Genomic DNA, 13,604 nt, shown 5'->3' on the forward strand with positions numbered 1-13,604 from the left:
TCCGTAGGTCCTGTCAGCGTTTTTATCTACCCCACCCTCATCCCTACACCGCCCCAGAACGCCTAGGCGGCTGCCCCTTTAAAACAGCGGCCCCCGGCCGGGTTATTGTCTGGCCTCTCAGCCAATCCGCGGCGCCGTTGGGGGCGGGAGATCCAGCCTCCTGATTGGCCGCCGCGCGCCCCGCCCCGCCCGGGATCCCGGGAGCTGTCCGGCCGCCTCGGTGCTGATCCCACCGCCGCCCACGGGCCGCGAGCGGTGTTAAGAGGGCACTATGAGCGGGGGCGTCTACGGCGGAGGTGAGCCAGCCTTGGGCTTCGGGCTCCCAGCCCCGCGCGGCCTGGCCCGCAGCCCTGCGCCCCGAACCCGCGCGACCCAAGCCTTGGGCACCCTGGGGCCTGTCACCTTCGCGCTCGAGCAGATCAGCGCGAGGTTTGTGTCTCCCGCCACCTCTACCTTCGGTGACCGCCCCGAGCGCACGGAGCCTAACCTCTCCACTATACAACCCGCCTCCGCCCGGCCAATGGCCCCTTGCTTCCCCTCCAGGAGAGTGGCTTGAACAAGGCCACTGGGCGAGAGGGACTCTGACAGCTTGACCCTCCACTCCCAGGACCCCGAACTCCAGGCCTAGCTCCCACCTGCTCCCAGCAGATATTGACCGTGGCAAGACCGGCTGTGCCCTGAGCTCCTCTTGAAACTACCCCGGGGGAGAATGTTCGGGGGGAGGTCCCCTCACACTCCTGTCTCTCTGCACAGATGAGGTGGGGGCGCTGGTCTTTGACATTGGCTCCTTCTCAGTCCGCGCTGGGTACGCTGGGGAGGACTGTCCCAAGGTGAGCCTTCCAGCCCCCTCCCCAAAACCTAGGGCTTCTGGACTTAGCTTCAGGCTTCCTGTGACTCAGAGCTTTCACAGCCCAGCCCCAAAGCTGTGCTGAGCGGGAATGTGGGAGTAAACCCAGAGGCGGGCTGAGGGCCCTGGGTGGGACTGGACAGGAACAAGAGGGCGATCTCTCTCCCTGCCTATCCTCCCCACCCCCAGGCTGACTTCCCCACTACGGTGGGGCTGCTGGCCGCTGAAGAGGGGGGCGGGCTGGAGCTGGAGGGGGAGAAAGAGAAGAAGGGGAAGATCTTCCACATTGACACCAACGCCCTGCACGTGCCTCGGGATGGAGCAGAAGTCATGTCGCCCCTCAAGAATGGCATGAGTAAGGGGCCCCTACCCATCACCTCCTCACACAGACCAGGAGCACCCCCCTACACACACACACACCACCTGGGATACAGCATCCCATACCTCCAGAGTCATCCTTGCAACTGCCCAAGTCCCAGGGATCTCCTCACAGCTTCCCTCCGCTGCCTGGTACCCAGTCCAGGGTCCCACCAGATTCCCGGGAATGGGGACTTTTCTGATGGAGCTGGACTCACTCTTCCCAAGACTCTTTTCCTTCATGTCTGCCACCCCTGCCTGCCCACCTGCATCTCTCCACACTGGTCTTCTTCCCCCAAGTCGAGGACTGGGAGTGTTTCCGGGCCATTCTGGATCACACCTACAGCAAACACGTCAAGTCTGAGCCAAACCTGCACCCAGTTCTCATGTCGGAGGCCCCGGTGAGTGCCTCATTCAGACTCACATCCAGCTCTGGGGCCCCCAGCACACCCTTTCCATCATTCACCCTCACTTCAAGTCACCCCTATCAGTGGCTTCACCTACATTTTCCTTCCAACCTTATAATGGTCAACCAGTTTTCTTCCTTCCTGGCTTCTCTCCTCCCTTCCAACTCTATCCACTCTGCCCTTCACCCCTGCCCCCAGTTCTTTTTTAACTTTTTAACTTAAAATCTTGGGTCAACATTATATATACACGTAAGAAATCAATTTGCTTTATAAAGTGTGTTAAGGTAAAAGCCTGCAGTTCTTACCCTCCTCCTTCCATTTCCCCCATTCCAAAGACAACTAAACTGCTTTTCTCTTTTTAAGCTAGTTTTTTTATTGTAGTATTTTTACTATATCTCTAAATGTCACACTTAAATTATTGCATTTTTTTCCAGTATGGGAACTGAATCCAGGTCCTTGCATATGCTAGGCAAGTGCTTATCCCCAGACCACATGTGTACATGTACACACACACACACACACACACACACACTGCTTTTTTTTTTCTTCTTCTTCTTTGAGAGAAGGTCTTGCTAAGTTGTCCAGACTGGCCTCAAACTTGAGCTCCTACTGCCTCAGCTGCCTAAGTCACTGGTTTACAGGAATGTACCCCAACACCTGACTGCAGGGATTTTCCCCCCTAAGCTTTAGATATTTTTTAAAAAGGTAAAGCATTCTTTTTTTAGCCTTTATTTTATTTATTTACATTTATGTGATGCTGAGGATCGAACCCAGTGCCTCACACGTGCTAGGCAAGCGCTCTACCACTGAGCCACAACCCCAGCCCCAGCTTTAGATATTCTCTATGAATTTCCCACTAATGAAACAAGCATTTGGTTCTTCACCACCCCCACTATATCACACACATTTCTGATTCCCCACCTTTAAGTACATTTGTCTTTTATACTTTTGAAAAGATCAATACTCAGAATCTATGCTTTTATTATTTTTTATCCTGAGCAGGCAAGAAAATATGATTATTTTTTCTTTCCTGTGCAACTTTTTGTTCACTGGATCTGAAAATTGTCTTGGGTTTTATGTTGCTTAGTCTTCTATCTACTTAATAATGTGACCCTATGTTATTCATATGTTATTCATATATAGTTACCTGTATATTTTCTCAAGACATTCATTGCTTTAGATAGTCTATTAATTTCATCTTCTTGAAGAAATTTCTCCAGGAGAGCCTAATAACCTATTCCACTTTGAATTAGCAGCCCTCTACACCAGGGGCAGAACTGTCATCTGGCATCTCCTTTTGTCACCCCGTGGAGAATCCCTTTGCCTCACTCCTATATTGGGGAAGAAATTTGGACCTTTACTACCCCTGTGTTAGAAGTCCTGTTTCTTTTTATTTTTTAATTTTTTTTAAATTTAGGTGGACCCAATATCTTTATTTTATTTTTATGTGGTGCTGAGGATTGAACCCAGTGCCCCATGCATGCTAGGCAAGCACTCTACCACCGAGCCACATCCCAGCCCCTAGAAGTCCTGTTTCTGATATTTGATTCCATTTCTTGTTTTACTTCTTAGAAAGATTATAGGAAGTAAATTTTTTGAGATTTTGCATGTCCGATGTTGGATTGATAGCTTAGCTAGGTATCACACTCAGGTTGGAATTTTTTTTTTTCTTCAGAATCTTGAAGGTATTTCTCCATTCTCTTCCAATATCCACAGTTGCCACCAAGAAGGCCGAAACTGTCTAGCTCCTCATCTTCTGGTGTGATTTTTTTTTTCTTTCTGAAAGTTTATAGATTTCTCACTCCATCCTAAGTATTCTACAATTTTACTATGATATGTACTGATATTGGTTTATATTCATTCATTGCTGTATATACTTAATATGTCCCTTCAATCTAAAAACCTCTGCCTTTCAAATCAATGAAAAAAGTTTATTCATTTTATTACTTATTTCTCTCAATTTTCTCTGTTCTCTTTTAAGAAATTCTATTATTTAAATTTTGAGCCAAAACTGGTCCCCTGATTTTTATTTTATTTATTTTGGTGCTGGGGAATTGAACAAAGGGCCTCATGCATTGCCAGGCAGATGCTCTACCACTGAGCCCACATCCCCAACCCTTTTTCTTATATTTTCTCTTCTGTTTTCCATCTCTACTTTTCCCCTCTAGTTTCTAAGATGTTCCCTCAACTTTACATTCCAAACCTTCTTCCAAGTTTTCCATTTCTGCTCCTACATTCTTACTTTCCATGAGTTCTTTTTTTGTTCCATGAATGTTGCTATTTGAGTGTCCTCGCCTGGTTTCATGGGTGTACTATTGTTGGCTCCTTCACTAAGAATATTACTGATTTTGGTTTTGCTCTTGTATCTTCCTGAATAATCTCTGTTCTTCCAAGTTGTTCTTACAAGTGGCACGCACCTGTAAAATCCCAGTGGCTCCAGAGGCTGAGGCAGGAAGATCTCGAGTTCAAAGCCAGCTTTAGCAGAAGCAAGGTGTTAAGCAACTGAGTGAGACCCTGTCTCTAAATAAAATACAAAATAGAGATGGGGATGTGGTTCAGTGGTTGAGTGCCCCTGAATTCAATCCCCAGTACCCCGTTCCCCCGCAAAAATAAAACCAAATTGCTTTTTTATCTGCATTGTTTTTGGGAAGGTCTCTATCTCATTGTAGAGACATTTCTTAGATTCTGAAAGCCCATGTTTGCCTGCTTATTGTTTCGTGGTGGGGCTCTAAAAAGCTGATCAGAAACCCTGGTTCAGGGAAATGGAGAGCTTATTGATTGATGTTTGCTATGGGCTAATCTGAATGGAATGTTCTGGTGGTCAGCATACAGATGCTGTACTATATAAATACTGGTATCTTCAGATTTGGGAGGGGTGCTAGATTGAACCTAGGACCTCTCATGCATAAGGCAGATACTCTACCACTGAGCTACACCCCAACCTGTATCTTTAGATTTTTGATGTGACCCCATAGGCTTCCACCCTGTAGACCTGCTTGGATCCCTCTTTCTTAGAGCAAGTGAGAGAATGGGGCTGGTAGTCTCAGCATCCAGTGTACCTGGCATCGCTTCATTCTCTGCCTTGGGCAGATGCCCTCACTCCCGCTGTGTCCAGAGTCCCATCAGTTCAGGAATCCTCGGTGTCATCCTCTCTGGGGTTCTGGAACTGGCATGGGGGATAATAGCTCAGTGACCTGGAGTTGGGGAGAGAGTTTAGGAGTCTGTTATGTGAGTAGCTTCAAACAATCTTATTTTAGATTTCCTTTCATTTCCACTTCTAGAAATACCTGAACCCTATTCCTGAGGACTTTCAGGATTCTGTGGCTTATCACAGGTTGTTCCTGTTTTTTTCCACTACCAGTTTAGGAGTCAGTTTGCCAAACCTCACCACTCACCTATCTGATTCCCAGCTCCAATATTTTGTCACTGTTTCCCCTTATTATTCCCAACCCAAGCCCTCCTCTCTCTTTTTTTTGTCCCTCTTGCTCTCTTTCTCTCCAACCCACCCCAGAACAGAGATTAATACAACGTAAAATTAACCTTTCTAAAGTTAACAATTCAGTGGCATTTAGTACATTAACAGTGTTACACAGCCATTACTGCTATCTGGTTAAAACATTTTCATGATCTCAAAGAAGAACCCATTTCTGTTAAATAGTTACTCTGTAATCCAAGCTCTTAGAAATCACTGATCTACTTTCTGTCTCTAAGTATTTAATTGTTCATATAAATGGAATCATACAATATATCTTTTTTGGACTGGACATCGAAGTCAGGGACACTCAACTAATGAGCCACATCCCCAGCCCTATTTTGTAGTTCATTTAGAGACAGGGTCTCTCTGAGTTGCATAGGGCCTTGATAAGTTTCTGAGGCTGGCTTTGATCCTCCTGCCTCAGCCTCCCTGAGAGTATTACAGGTGTGCACCACCACATCCAGCTCAATATGTTACTTTCACCCTTCTCCTTTTTCTTTTTCTTCCTCTTTCTGTGTGCTGGGGATTGAACCCAGGGCTTCATAAATGCTAAGCATATACTCACCACTGAGTTACACCCACAGTCCTATGTCAGTATTCTTTCACTTAACATGTTTTAAATGTTCATCCATGTTTAGCATGTATTGGTACCGCATTTCTTATTGTGGCTGAATAATGTCCATTGTACAGATATACCACCATTGTCTTATCCACTTTCCACTAATGGGCATTTGGACTATATCTAACTTTTAGGCATAGTGAGTGCTGCTTTGAATATTTGTGTACATATATTTATCGGAGTACCTGTTTTCCATTCTTCTGAATATGTAATTAGGAGTGGAATATCAGTCTTATAGTAATGTTTACTTTTTTGAGGAACCAACAACAGTGACTGAACCCTTTTATGTTCTGACCAGCAGTGTGAGAGAGTTCCAATTTCTTCACGTCCTTGTCAGCACTTGCTATTTTCTGTTTTTAAATTATTTTACCACTCTAGTGCACACAAAGTAGTATCTCATTATGCTTTTGATTTGCAAATCCCTAATGGCTAAGAATGTTTGATTTGCATTTCCCTGGTGGCACTTCTTTTCCTGGGCTTGTTGACTTCTGTGGGTTTAAATCTTTTTAAATTGCCCCTTCATTATAGTTTCGCTGGGATCTTGGGAGGGAATAAAATTAGATGTTTGCATCATTACCCAGACATCCTCTTCCCCAGCTTTCTTGCCTCTGGATGATTAGAATGGGGGAAAGGAATGACCTGGGGACTGGGAGGAGCCTGAGGTGTATATTGTAACAATTAAGAGCCCCTGAGCCAGGCATCAGAGGAACAGGACTCCAGATCCAGCTCTGCCTAGAGCTTCCTGTGTCATCTTCCTCTCTGAGTGTTGTTTTCCTCATCTAGGTTTTGACTGTGATCCTTAAAATTCTTTATAGTTCTCTCAATGTGAACTCTTCCCCTAGTATGAGTTGTGTGTGTGAATAAGTGTGTTTGCATATATGCGTATGTAGATGTATGTCTATGTGCATGAATGTGTGTCTGACTGTGTCCCTCCTGACTCCTCCCTCCTGCACTCTCTCCGCAGTGGAACACACGGGCCAAGCGGGAGAAGTTGACTGAGCTGATGTTCGAGCAGTACAACATTCCTGCCTTCTTTTTATGCAAGACAGCAGTGCTCACCGCGTATCCTCTGGGTTGTGCTGCTCTGCTGGGTGGAGGGACAGGGTGGGGTGTGTAGGCCTGATTCTCTGGAGATCAGAGTCAGGACTCTGATCAGAGCCAGACTCCTTCCTTAGCCACACCAGGACTAAAGGCCCATGGGCAAGTGCCCAGGACTTCGGGAGTCCAGATAAGTGGCTTTCCCCATTCCATGGATCAGGCTGAGCAGAGAAAGAACTGGGCTAAGGGGACAGCAGAAGCTGGGACTGGGCAGAGGAGGGAGGGGTATATGACTCTGAGGCTGTCCCTTCTCAAACCACCAGTCAGCATTGCTTTTTTTCAGCATCTGCTTTGCACAGAACCCTGTGCTAAGCACTCACTGGCGGGACAGGGACCATAATTCAGGGAGCCCAGATCTTAGAACCAAGAATAAAGAGAGGCTGGAGTTCCATAGGAACAGAGGAAGAAGTTGCAATTCACCCAGGAAAGAAGTGACTAAGGTCTGAGGAGCCTATCTCCAGGAGATGGGCCAGAAGTCAAGGGGAGAGTCTTGCAGACTGGGAGTTGGATGGACCCCAGGAAGAGTGGGGAACCAGGCCAGCCCCTCACTTGCCACAGCTGTCTCTTTGACTGACCCATCCCACACCAGCTTTGCAAATGGACGTTCCACAGGCCTCGTGTTGGACAGTGGGGCCACCCACACCACGGCCATTCCAGTGCATGATGGCTATGTCCTGCAGCAAGGTGGGGCCTCGGCAGGGGCCAGGGGGGCTTGGAGAGGGCCAGGTCCTGACACTGCCTCCTCTTCCAGGCATTGTCAAGTCGCCCCTGGCCGGGGACTTCATCTCCATGCAGTGCCGGGAGCTCTTCCAGGAAATGGCTATTGACATCATCCCCCCTTACATGATCGCAGCCAAGGTGGGACCTCTGGGGAGTCCAGAGCTGCCACCATAGAGTCCTGGGTACCTGTCAGCCCACCAACCCATGATATAGCAGACCAGAGAGCAGCAGGACCCCCAAAAGATCATAGGTCCAGTTCTTCATTTTTCAATCAAGGCATCAAAGATTGAGACATGCTGAAGGACATGGCCAAGGTCATGCAATCGGCTGGCAGCAACATGTGTGAAAACCAGTGTGTGTGTGGGGGGGGGGTCCAAATGGCCCAGGTTCAAGTTCTGCCTCTGCCACATAAGAGCTGTGTGACCCAGAACATGATATTGACACTTTCTGGACCTCAGTTTCCTCTCCCGTTAAGAAAATAGAACAACAGGGAAAAGTGTCAAATGACACTGCGTGCAGAGGGCTTCTCTAGGTCCCCACATGGGATAGAGCCCAGGAAGAGGCCTTTCCCACATGCCCTCAGCTTTCCCTAATTGGGCTTTTTCAATCACCTGTACCCAACATGTGTATGGCACAAATGGGAACAAGTTCTTCCAGTTCCCTCTCCTCTCTGTCAAGGAAGGACAAGAAACCCTTCTTTGGGGGCAACAAAGCAGAACCCCCAGTGCTTGTTAACTGCAGAGCTGGTGAGGGCTGGGAAGGCAGGTGTGGACAGCGGGTGGACAAGCACCGGGGAGGGAAGGATGCTCAGAGACTGTGCCCCTACAGGAGCCTGTGCGGGAAGGTGCTCCCCCAAACTGGAAAAAGAAGGAGAAGCTACCCCAAGTCTCCAAGTCCTGGCATAACTACATGTGCAATGTGAGGCACTAAGAATGTTCCGCAAAGAGCTTCCCTCCCCAGCTCCTGGCCCCCTGCCACAAGCTGTGGGGAGGGACAGAGGCCCTGAAGGCGGGTGGGGTGTGGTGCTCGAGAGGGAGGCCAAGTCCTCATCCCTTCTTGATTCTCAGGAGGTGATTCAGGACTTCCAGGCCTCAGTGCTGCAGGTCTCAGACTCCCCCTATGATGAGCAGTGAGTGGGGCTCCATGCTGGGGTGGGAGGAGGGTACAAGTGGGGCTCAGGGGGCACCTATGGAGCTTCTTACCTGGGGACTTTGTGAGCACCCCAGGAAGAGTTTTGATCCTTCCTGGGCAGGGTGGCTGCGCAAATGCCCACAGTCCATTATGAGATGCCCAATGGCTACAATACAGACTATGGCGCCGAACGACTCCGCATCCCTGAAGGCCTGTTTGATCCCTCCAATGTCAAGGTTTGGTGGGGTGGTGAGCACTGATTTGGGATGGGGGCTGGCTGGAGTTCTTAAATCCTAGGGTGTGGGAGAGGCTGGGAAGGATCACAGGGGCCAAAGCCCAGGTCACCTTTGTCCACAGGGCCTTTCAGGGAACACCATGTTAGGCGTAGGCCATGTGGTCACCACCAGCATTGGCATGTGCGATATCGACATTCGTCCGGTGAGGCCTGGGCCAGGGCTGAGTGAAAGGGTCCAGGAGTGGGGAGGGTGGGAGGGGTAGTTCCCTGCAGGCTCACTCTTCCTCTCTGCTCTCAGGGCCTATATGGCAGTGTCATTGTCACTGGCGGGAACACGCTGCTTCAGGGCTTCACTGACAGGCTCAATCGAGAGCTTTCCCAGAAGACCCCACCAGTAGGTGTTCACCCCTTACCCGGGGCCCTGGACTCCACTCCTGGTGTAGCCTTTCAGGACCAAGTCCATCTTCCTTCCCAAACAAGGAACATTCTGTCCATCAGAGCAGACCTCTTGCCCCTGTGGCTTCTTCCCGCCTTCCAAGCCCTGTCCCTTCCCAGATCCTAGATGTCTGCTTCTCCTGCCCCTTTCTCCCCACAGAGCATGCGTCTGAAGCTCATCGCCAGTAACAGCACCATGGAGCGCAAGTTCAGCCCCTGGATTGGGGGCTCCATTTTGGCCTCACTGGTGAGAAGGAAGGGGCCTGGCCTAGTGCTGAATGTGGGGAAGGGGACACCCAGACACACTCCACTGCCTTGCCAGCATCTTCGCTCATTCATTTAACTAACATTTATTTATTTATTTATTTATTTATTTATTTATTTATTTATTTTGAGAAAGAGCAGTGCTCCCAGAAACCTAAATGCTTTATCAGGACACAAATCAGGGAGCAGAAAGACAGGAAGTTGGAGATGGGTTGGGATGAGGTCGTGGTAAGGCACCCACTATCCTCTGTGAGCAGAGGGGATGTCCTGGGGGTTTAGGGCAAAGGAGTGATGTGATGATGACAGGCACCTCTGAGAAGACTGTCAGGCATGAGTCTTTGTGATCAGGGTGTGAGTGGGAACCAAGGAGACCTTGCCAGAAGCCTCTTCCCATGGTCTCTGGAATCGTGGATTGGGAAGCAGCGGAGGTGGGGGAGAGTGAGGAGCAACAGGACGAGAAGGTGGGCAGGTTGGTTCTGGTGCAGGAGGTGGAGAATTTAGTCTGGATCAGCCACTGGGGTGGACACAAGTCTTCGAGCAGGGAGCTGGGGTGCAAAATGCATCCCCTCACAGAGGGGATGGCAGAACCACCACAGAAAAGGACATCCACTAGAAGGGGAGACCTCCAAGGAGACAGAAAGGAGAGTCAGAAAATCAGAGGCTGGCAGTTAGAACTTAGCTGGGGGCTGGCACATGTCAGCTCCACAGTGACTGAAGGCTTCCTCTGTGTTTCAAGTGGACAGACAGCCTGATAGTCTCTGTCTTCCTGACAGTGACAGTCTACAGTCAAGACTGTTAAACAGAAAGTGACCACAAAGTGTGCAGTGATCCAGTTTGGAAGTTTCCAAGGGCCTTCAGGATTATAAACTGAGATGAGAAGAGCATGAACTTGGAAGGCAAAGCGGATAACACGGCATCGACTGTGGGGAGGGCCAGATGCAGGGCCAAAGACAGATGCAGCAGATCTGGGTTTTAGGAGGTCCGCATGCTCCCTCATAAGAGTGGGGAGTGGATCAATGGGGCAAGGCTGAAGGCAGGGACAGGGGCTGGGAATGTAGCTCAGTGGCAGAGTGCTTGTCTAGCAGGTGCAAGGCCCTGGGTTCAATACCAAGTGTTACAAAAAAGAAAAAAAAAGAGAGAGAGAAAGAAGGAGGAGAAGGAGGCAGTGACAGAGCTGCTACCATCTCCACTCCGAATGGGACACAGCAGAGCCATGGGTACCAGTGAGTGTACACTGGAAGCTTATTAAATGGTACATGGACAGTACGTGGACACTGTTCGCATGCAAGAGAAAAGAAAGAGACAACGTCAAGAACAAGACACAGATGCTAACTTAGGTAGGGGCTAGGTCAGTCCTACCCAACAGGAGCACAATACAAGACATATTTTTTAAAATTTCCGCTGGGTGCAGTGGTGCACACTTGTAATTCCATTGGCTTGGGAGGTTGAGGTTGGAGGATTACAAGTTCAAAGCCAGCCTCAGCAATTTAGCAAGGTCCTGAAGCAACTCAGTGAGACCCTATCTCTAAATAAAATATTAAAAAAGGGATGGAGGGGCTAGGGCTGTAGCTCGTGGTAGACCACTTACCTTGCACATGTGAGGTTCTGGGTTCGATCCTCAGCACAACATAAAAATAAATAAGTAAATAAAGATATTGTACCAACTACAACTAAAAAAAGAAAAAAAATTTAAAAAAAGGCTAGAGATGTAGCTCACTGGTTAAGCACCACTTAATTCAATCCCTGGTGCAAAAAAAAAAAAAAAATTCCTATAGCCATGTTGAAAAATAATACAAAAAAAAGTAAAATTAATTTTTAAGAACATACTTTATTTGATCCAATATATCCAAAATATTACAATTTTAATTTATGACCAATATAAAAAGTTCTTAGTGAGATATTTTACATTCTTTACATTGTATACTTAGTCATCAAAATCCAACATATAGCCGGACATGGTGGCACATGCCTGTAATCTCAGCGACTTGGGAGGCCAAGGCAGGAGGATTGCAAGTTCAAAGCCAGCCTCTGTAACTTAGCAAGGCGCTCACCAACTCAATGAGAACTTGTTTCCAAATAAAAACATAAAAGGGGGTGGGGATATGGCTCAGTGGTCAAGCACCTGTGGGTTCAATCCCCAGTACTAAAACAAACAAACAAACAAACAAACAAAAATCAGCATATTGGCCAGGTGTACTGGTACACAACTGTAACACCAGTTACTTGGAAGGCTAAAGCAGGAAGGTCAAAAGCTCAAGACCAGCTTGTCACCTTAGTGAGACCCTATCTCGAAATAAAATAAAAAGGGCTAGAGACTAGCTCAGGGGTAGAGTGCTTGCCTAGCATATGCAAGACCCTGGGTTCAATATCCAGTACCAAAATAAATAAATAAATCCAGTCTGTATTTTCCCCATAGATCATATCTCAGTTTGGATGAAGCACATTGAGATGGCGGGCTACCAGAGGCTAGTGGCCACCACATTGGAGGGTACAGGCATGGAGAGTGGGAAAGATCAAAGAAGCAGCGGGTTTAGGCAGAGCCTGGGGGAAAATGGCTTACTCAATTACGGACATAATGAATTTAGGATCCAGAGGAACACTTAGGGCCCTGAATCTAAGAGACAGCTGGATGTTTGGGTTGGAAACAAGAGATTGGTTAGGACTGGGGCTGAATGAGCCAGGCCAGGAAGTCTGTTCTCTGAGGAGAGAAACAGAGACACAAGCCAGGGCTAGACACTAACTTTCAGGTGAAGGCAGAACGGCCATCCAAGAGAAGGAACAGTGTGAGATGCCCAGTGCGAGATGCCCAGTGCGGGACCCCTCAAATGGCAGGCTTCAGTAGGGGTGGGTGACAGCGGGGCACCAGGACCTAGAAGTTAAGTGGTTTAGGTGGTTTCAGAATGGTGAGGGAAGAGGAAAGACTTTCTTTGGGAATGAAGGCGACTTGAGAGTGCGCCTGCGCCCTGATGGAGTGTGGCGAGGCCCGGACACCTGGTATGCGTGTGTAGAGGGGTGTTGTGTGGGGGTGATTGGCTAGCCTAGGCTGTAAGTGCCACCACTCAGCTCAGGAACGGTGCCTGGCTCAGGGCAGACAGGTGCTCTATAAATCCTTGCTGAATGCTTGAAGCCTTGACTACAGATGCTGTCTGTATTCCCTCTGAATACACAAAGAGGGAACAGACGGGCCAGGGAGGGTGAGACCCGGAGAGGCGAGGCCAGAGGAGGCCAGGCCAGAGGAGGTGCGGTGGGGTGGGGGCGCGGTCCCTGCCCGCTCCCCCTGGACTGCCCTGACCGCTGTGTCGCCCCTCCTCCCAGGGCACTTTCCAGCAGATGTGGATCTCCAAGCAGGAGTACGAGGAGGGCGGGAAGCAGTGCGTGGAGCGGAAGTGCCCCTAAGGACGCCCCTCTGCACACACCCACCTGCCCGCAGCGATGGGGACAGCGGGACGCAAGAGGGGTGTTCCCCGGCCAGGCCTCCGCGAGCGCAGATCCCAGCCCGCTCACCCCAAGCCCTCATCACCCTCCCTCTTCCCTTCTTGTCCTCCTAGGTTGTGATGTTTCTGAGTTAAAAGAAATAAAAAACGTTTTACGAAAAAAAAAAAAAAGTTTGGCCTCTTTGGGGGTGGGGAGCGGAGGGAGGCGAGGGGAGGGCGCACCTACATTCATCCAGATCCGACGGTGGGCGCCCGGACACAGCCTCAAGAGCCACGGACTCCTCAGGTTTGAGGGGAAGCGACCCCGAGAAGTCCACTCAGGGAGGATCCAATGACCAGCCGAGCTTGGAGTCCAGGGGCTGCAGGAGGCGGATGTGGTGGGGGCGGGGCCAGGCGAGGGCCAGTATGGGGGCGGGGCCTGGGCGGGACCCGTGAGGGGCCTAGGTGGGCGGGGCCTCAGCACAGGCTTTGGGTCAACTGAGAGTAGCGCTCAAATTCCCCAGGACCTATACCCCAGGTGAGCCAGGGCTATAGAGGGTCTCTTGACTTTGACAGACGTGGGTCGGGGACTAGGGTTCTCTG

The 13,604-nt window shown here is 49.3% G+C and overlaps 1 protein-coding gene and 1 long non-coding RNA gene across 3 annotated transcripts; one reads left to right on the forward strand and one right to left on the reverse strand.

The window, feature by feature from the left end:
• Positions 1 to 271: 271 nt before the first annotated feature.
• ACTL6B (actin like 6B) lies at positions 272 to 13,008 on the forward strand (the record flags this gene model as incomplete). Of its 2 annotated transcripts, XM_081300282.1 has the most annotated exons (14): positions 272 to 296; positions 754 to 830; positions 1,037 to 1,202; positions 1,505 to 1,605; positions 6,670 to 6,767; positions 7,393 to 7,487; positions 7,555 to 7,661; positions 8,352 to 8,441; positions 8,591 to 8,652; positions 8,776 to 8,890; positions 9,012 to 9,092; positions 9,188 to 9,283; positions 9,485 to 9,571; positions 12,904 to 13,008. In XM_081300282.1, the coding sequence occupies 14 exons, from the start codon at positions 272 to 274 to the stop codon at positions 12,982 to 12,984; spliced, it is 1,281 nt and encodes a 426-aa protein (XP_081156408.1). In that variant the 3' UTR covers positions 12,985 to 13,008. The 2 variants fall into 2 exon arrangements, with proteins under 2 accessions (XP_081156408.1, XP_081156407.1); XM_081300281.1 differs by lacking the exon at positions 272 to 296 and having other exon boundaries at positions 991 to 1,202.
• LOC308652436 lies at positions 2,369 to 13,378 on the reverse strand. The gene is made up of 3 exons (XR_014022793.1): positions 13,249 to 13,378; positions 4,671 to 4,805; positions 2,369 to 4,131 (listed from the first exon to the last, which is right to left on the reverse strand). It is a non-coding gene; the product is annotated as an uncharacterized lncRNA (long non-coding RNA).
• Between the last annotated feature and the right edge of the window lie 226 nt (positions 13,379 to 13,604).

The sequence above is a fragment of the Spermophilus citellus genome (assembly GCF_964194105.1).
Source record: "Spermophilus citellus genome assembly, chromosome: 6".
Lineage (NCBI taxonomy): Eukaryota > Metazoa > Chordata > Mammalia > Rodentia > Sciuridae > Spermophilus > Spermophilus citellus.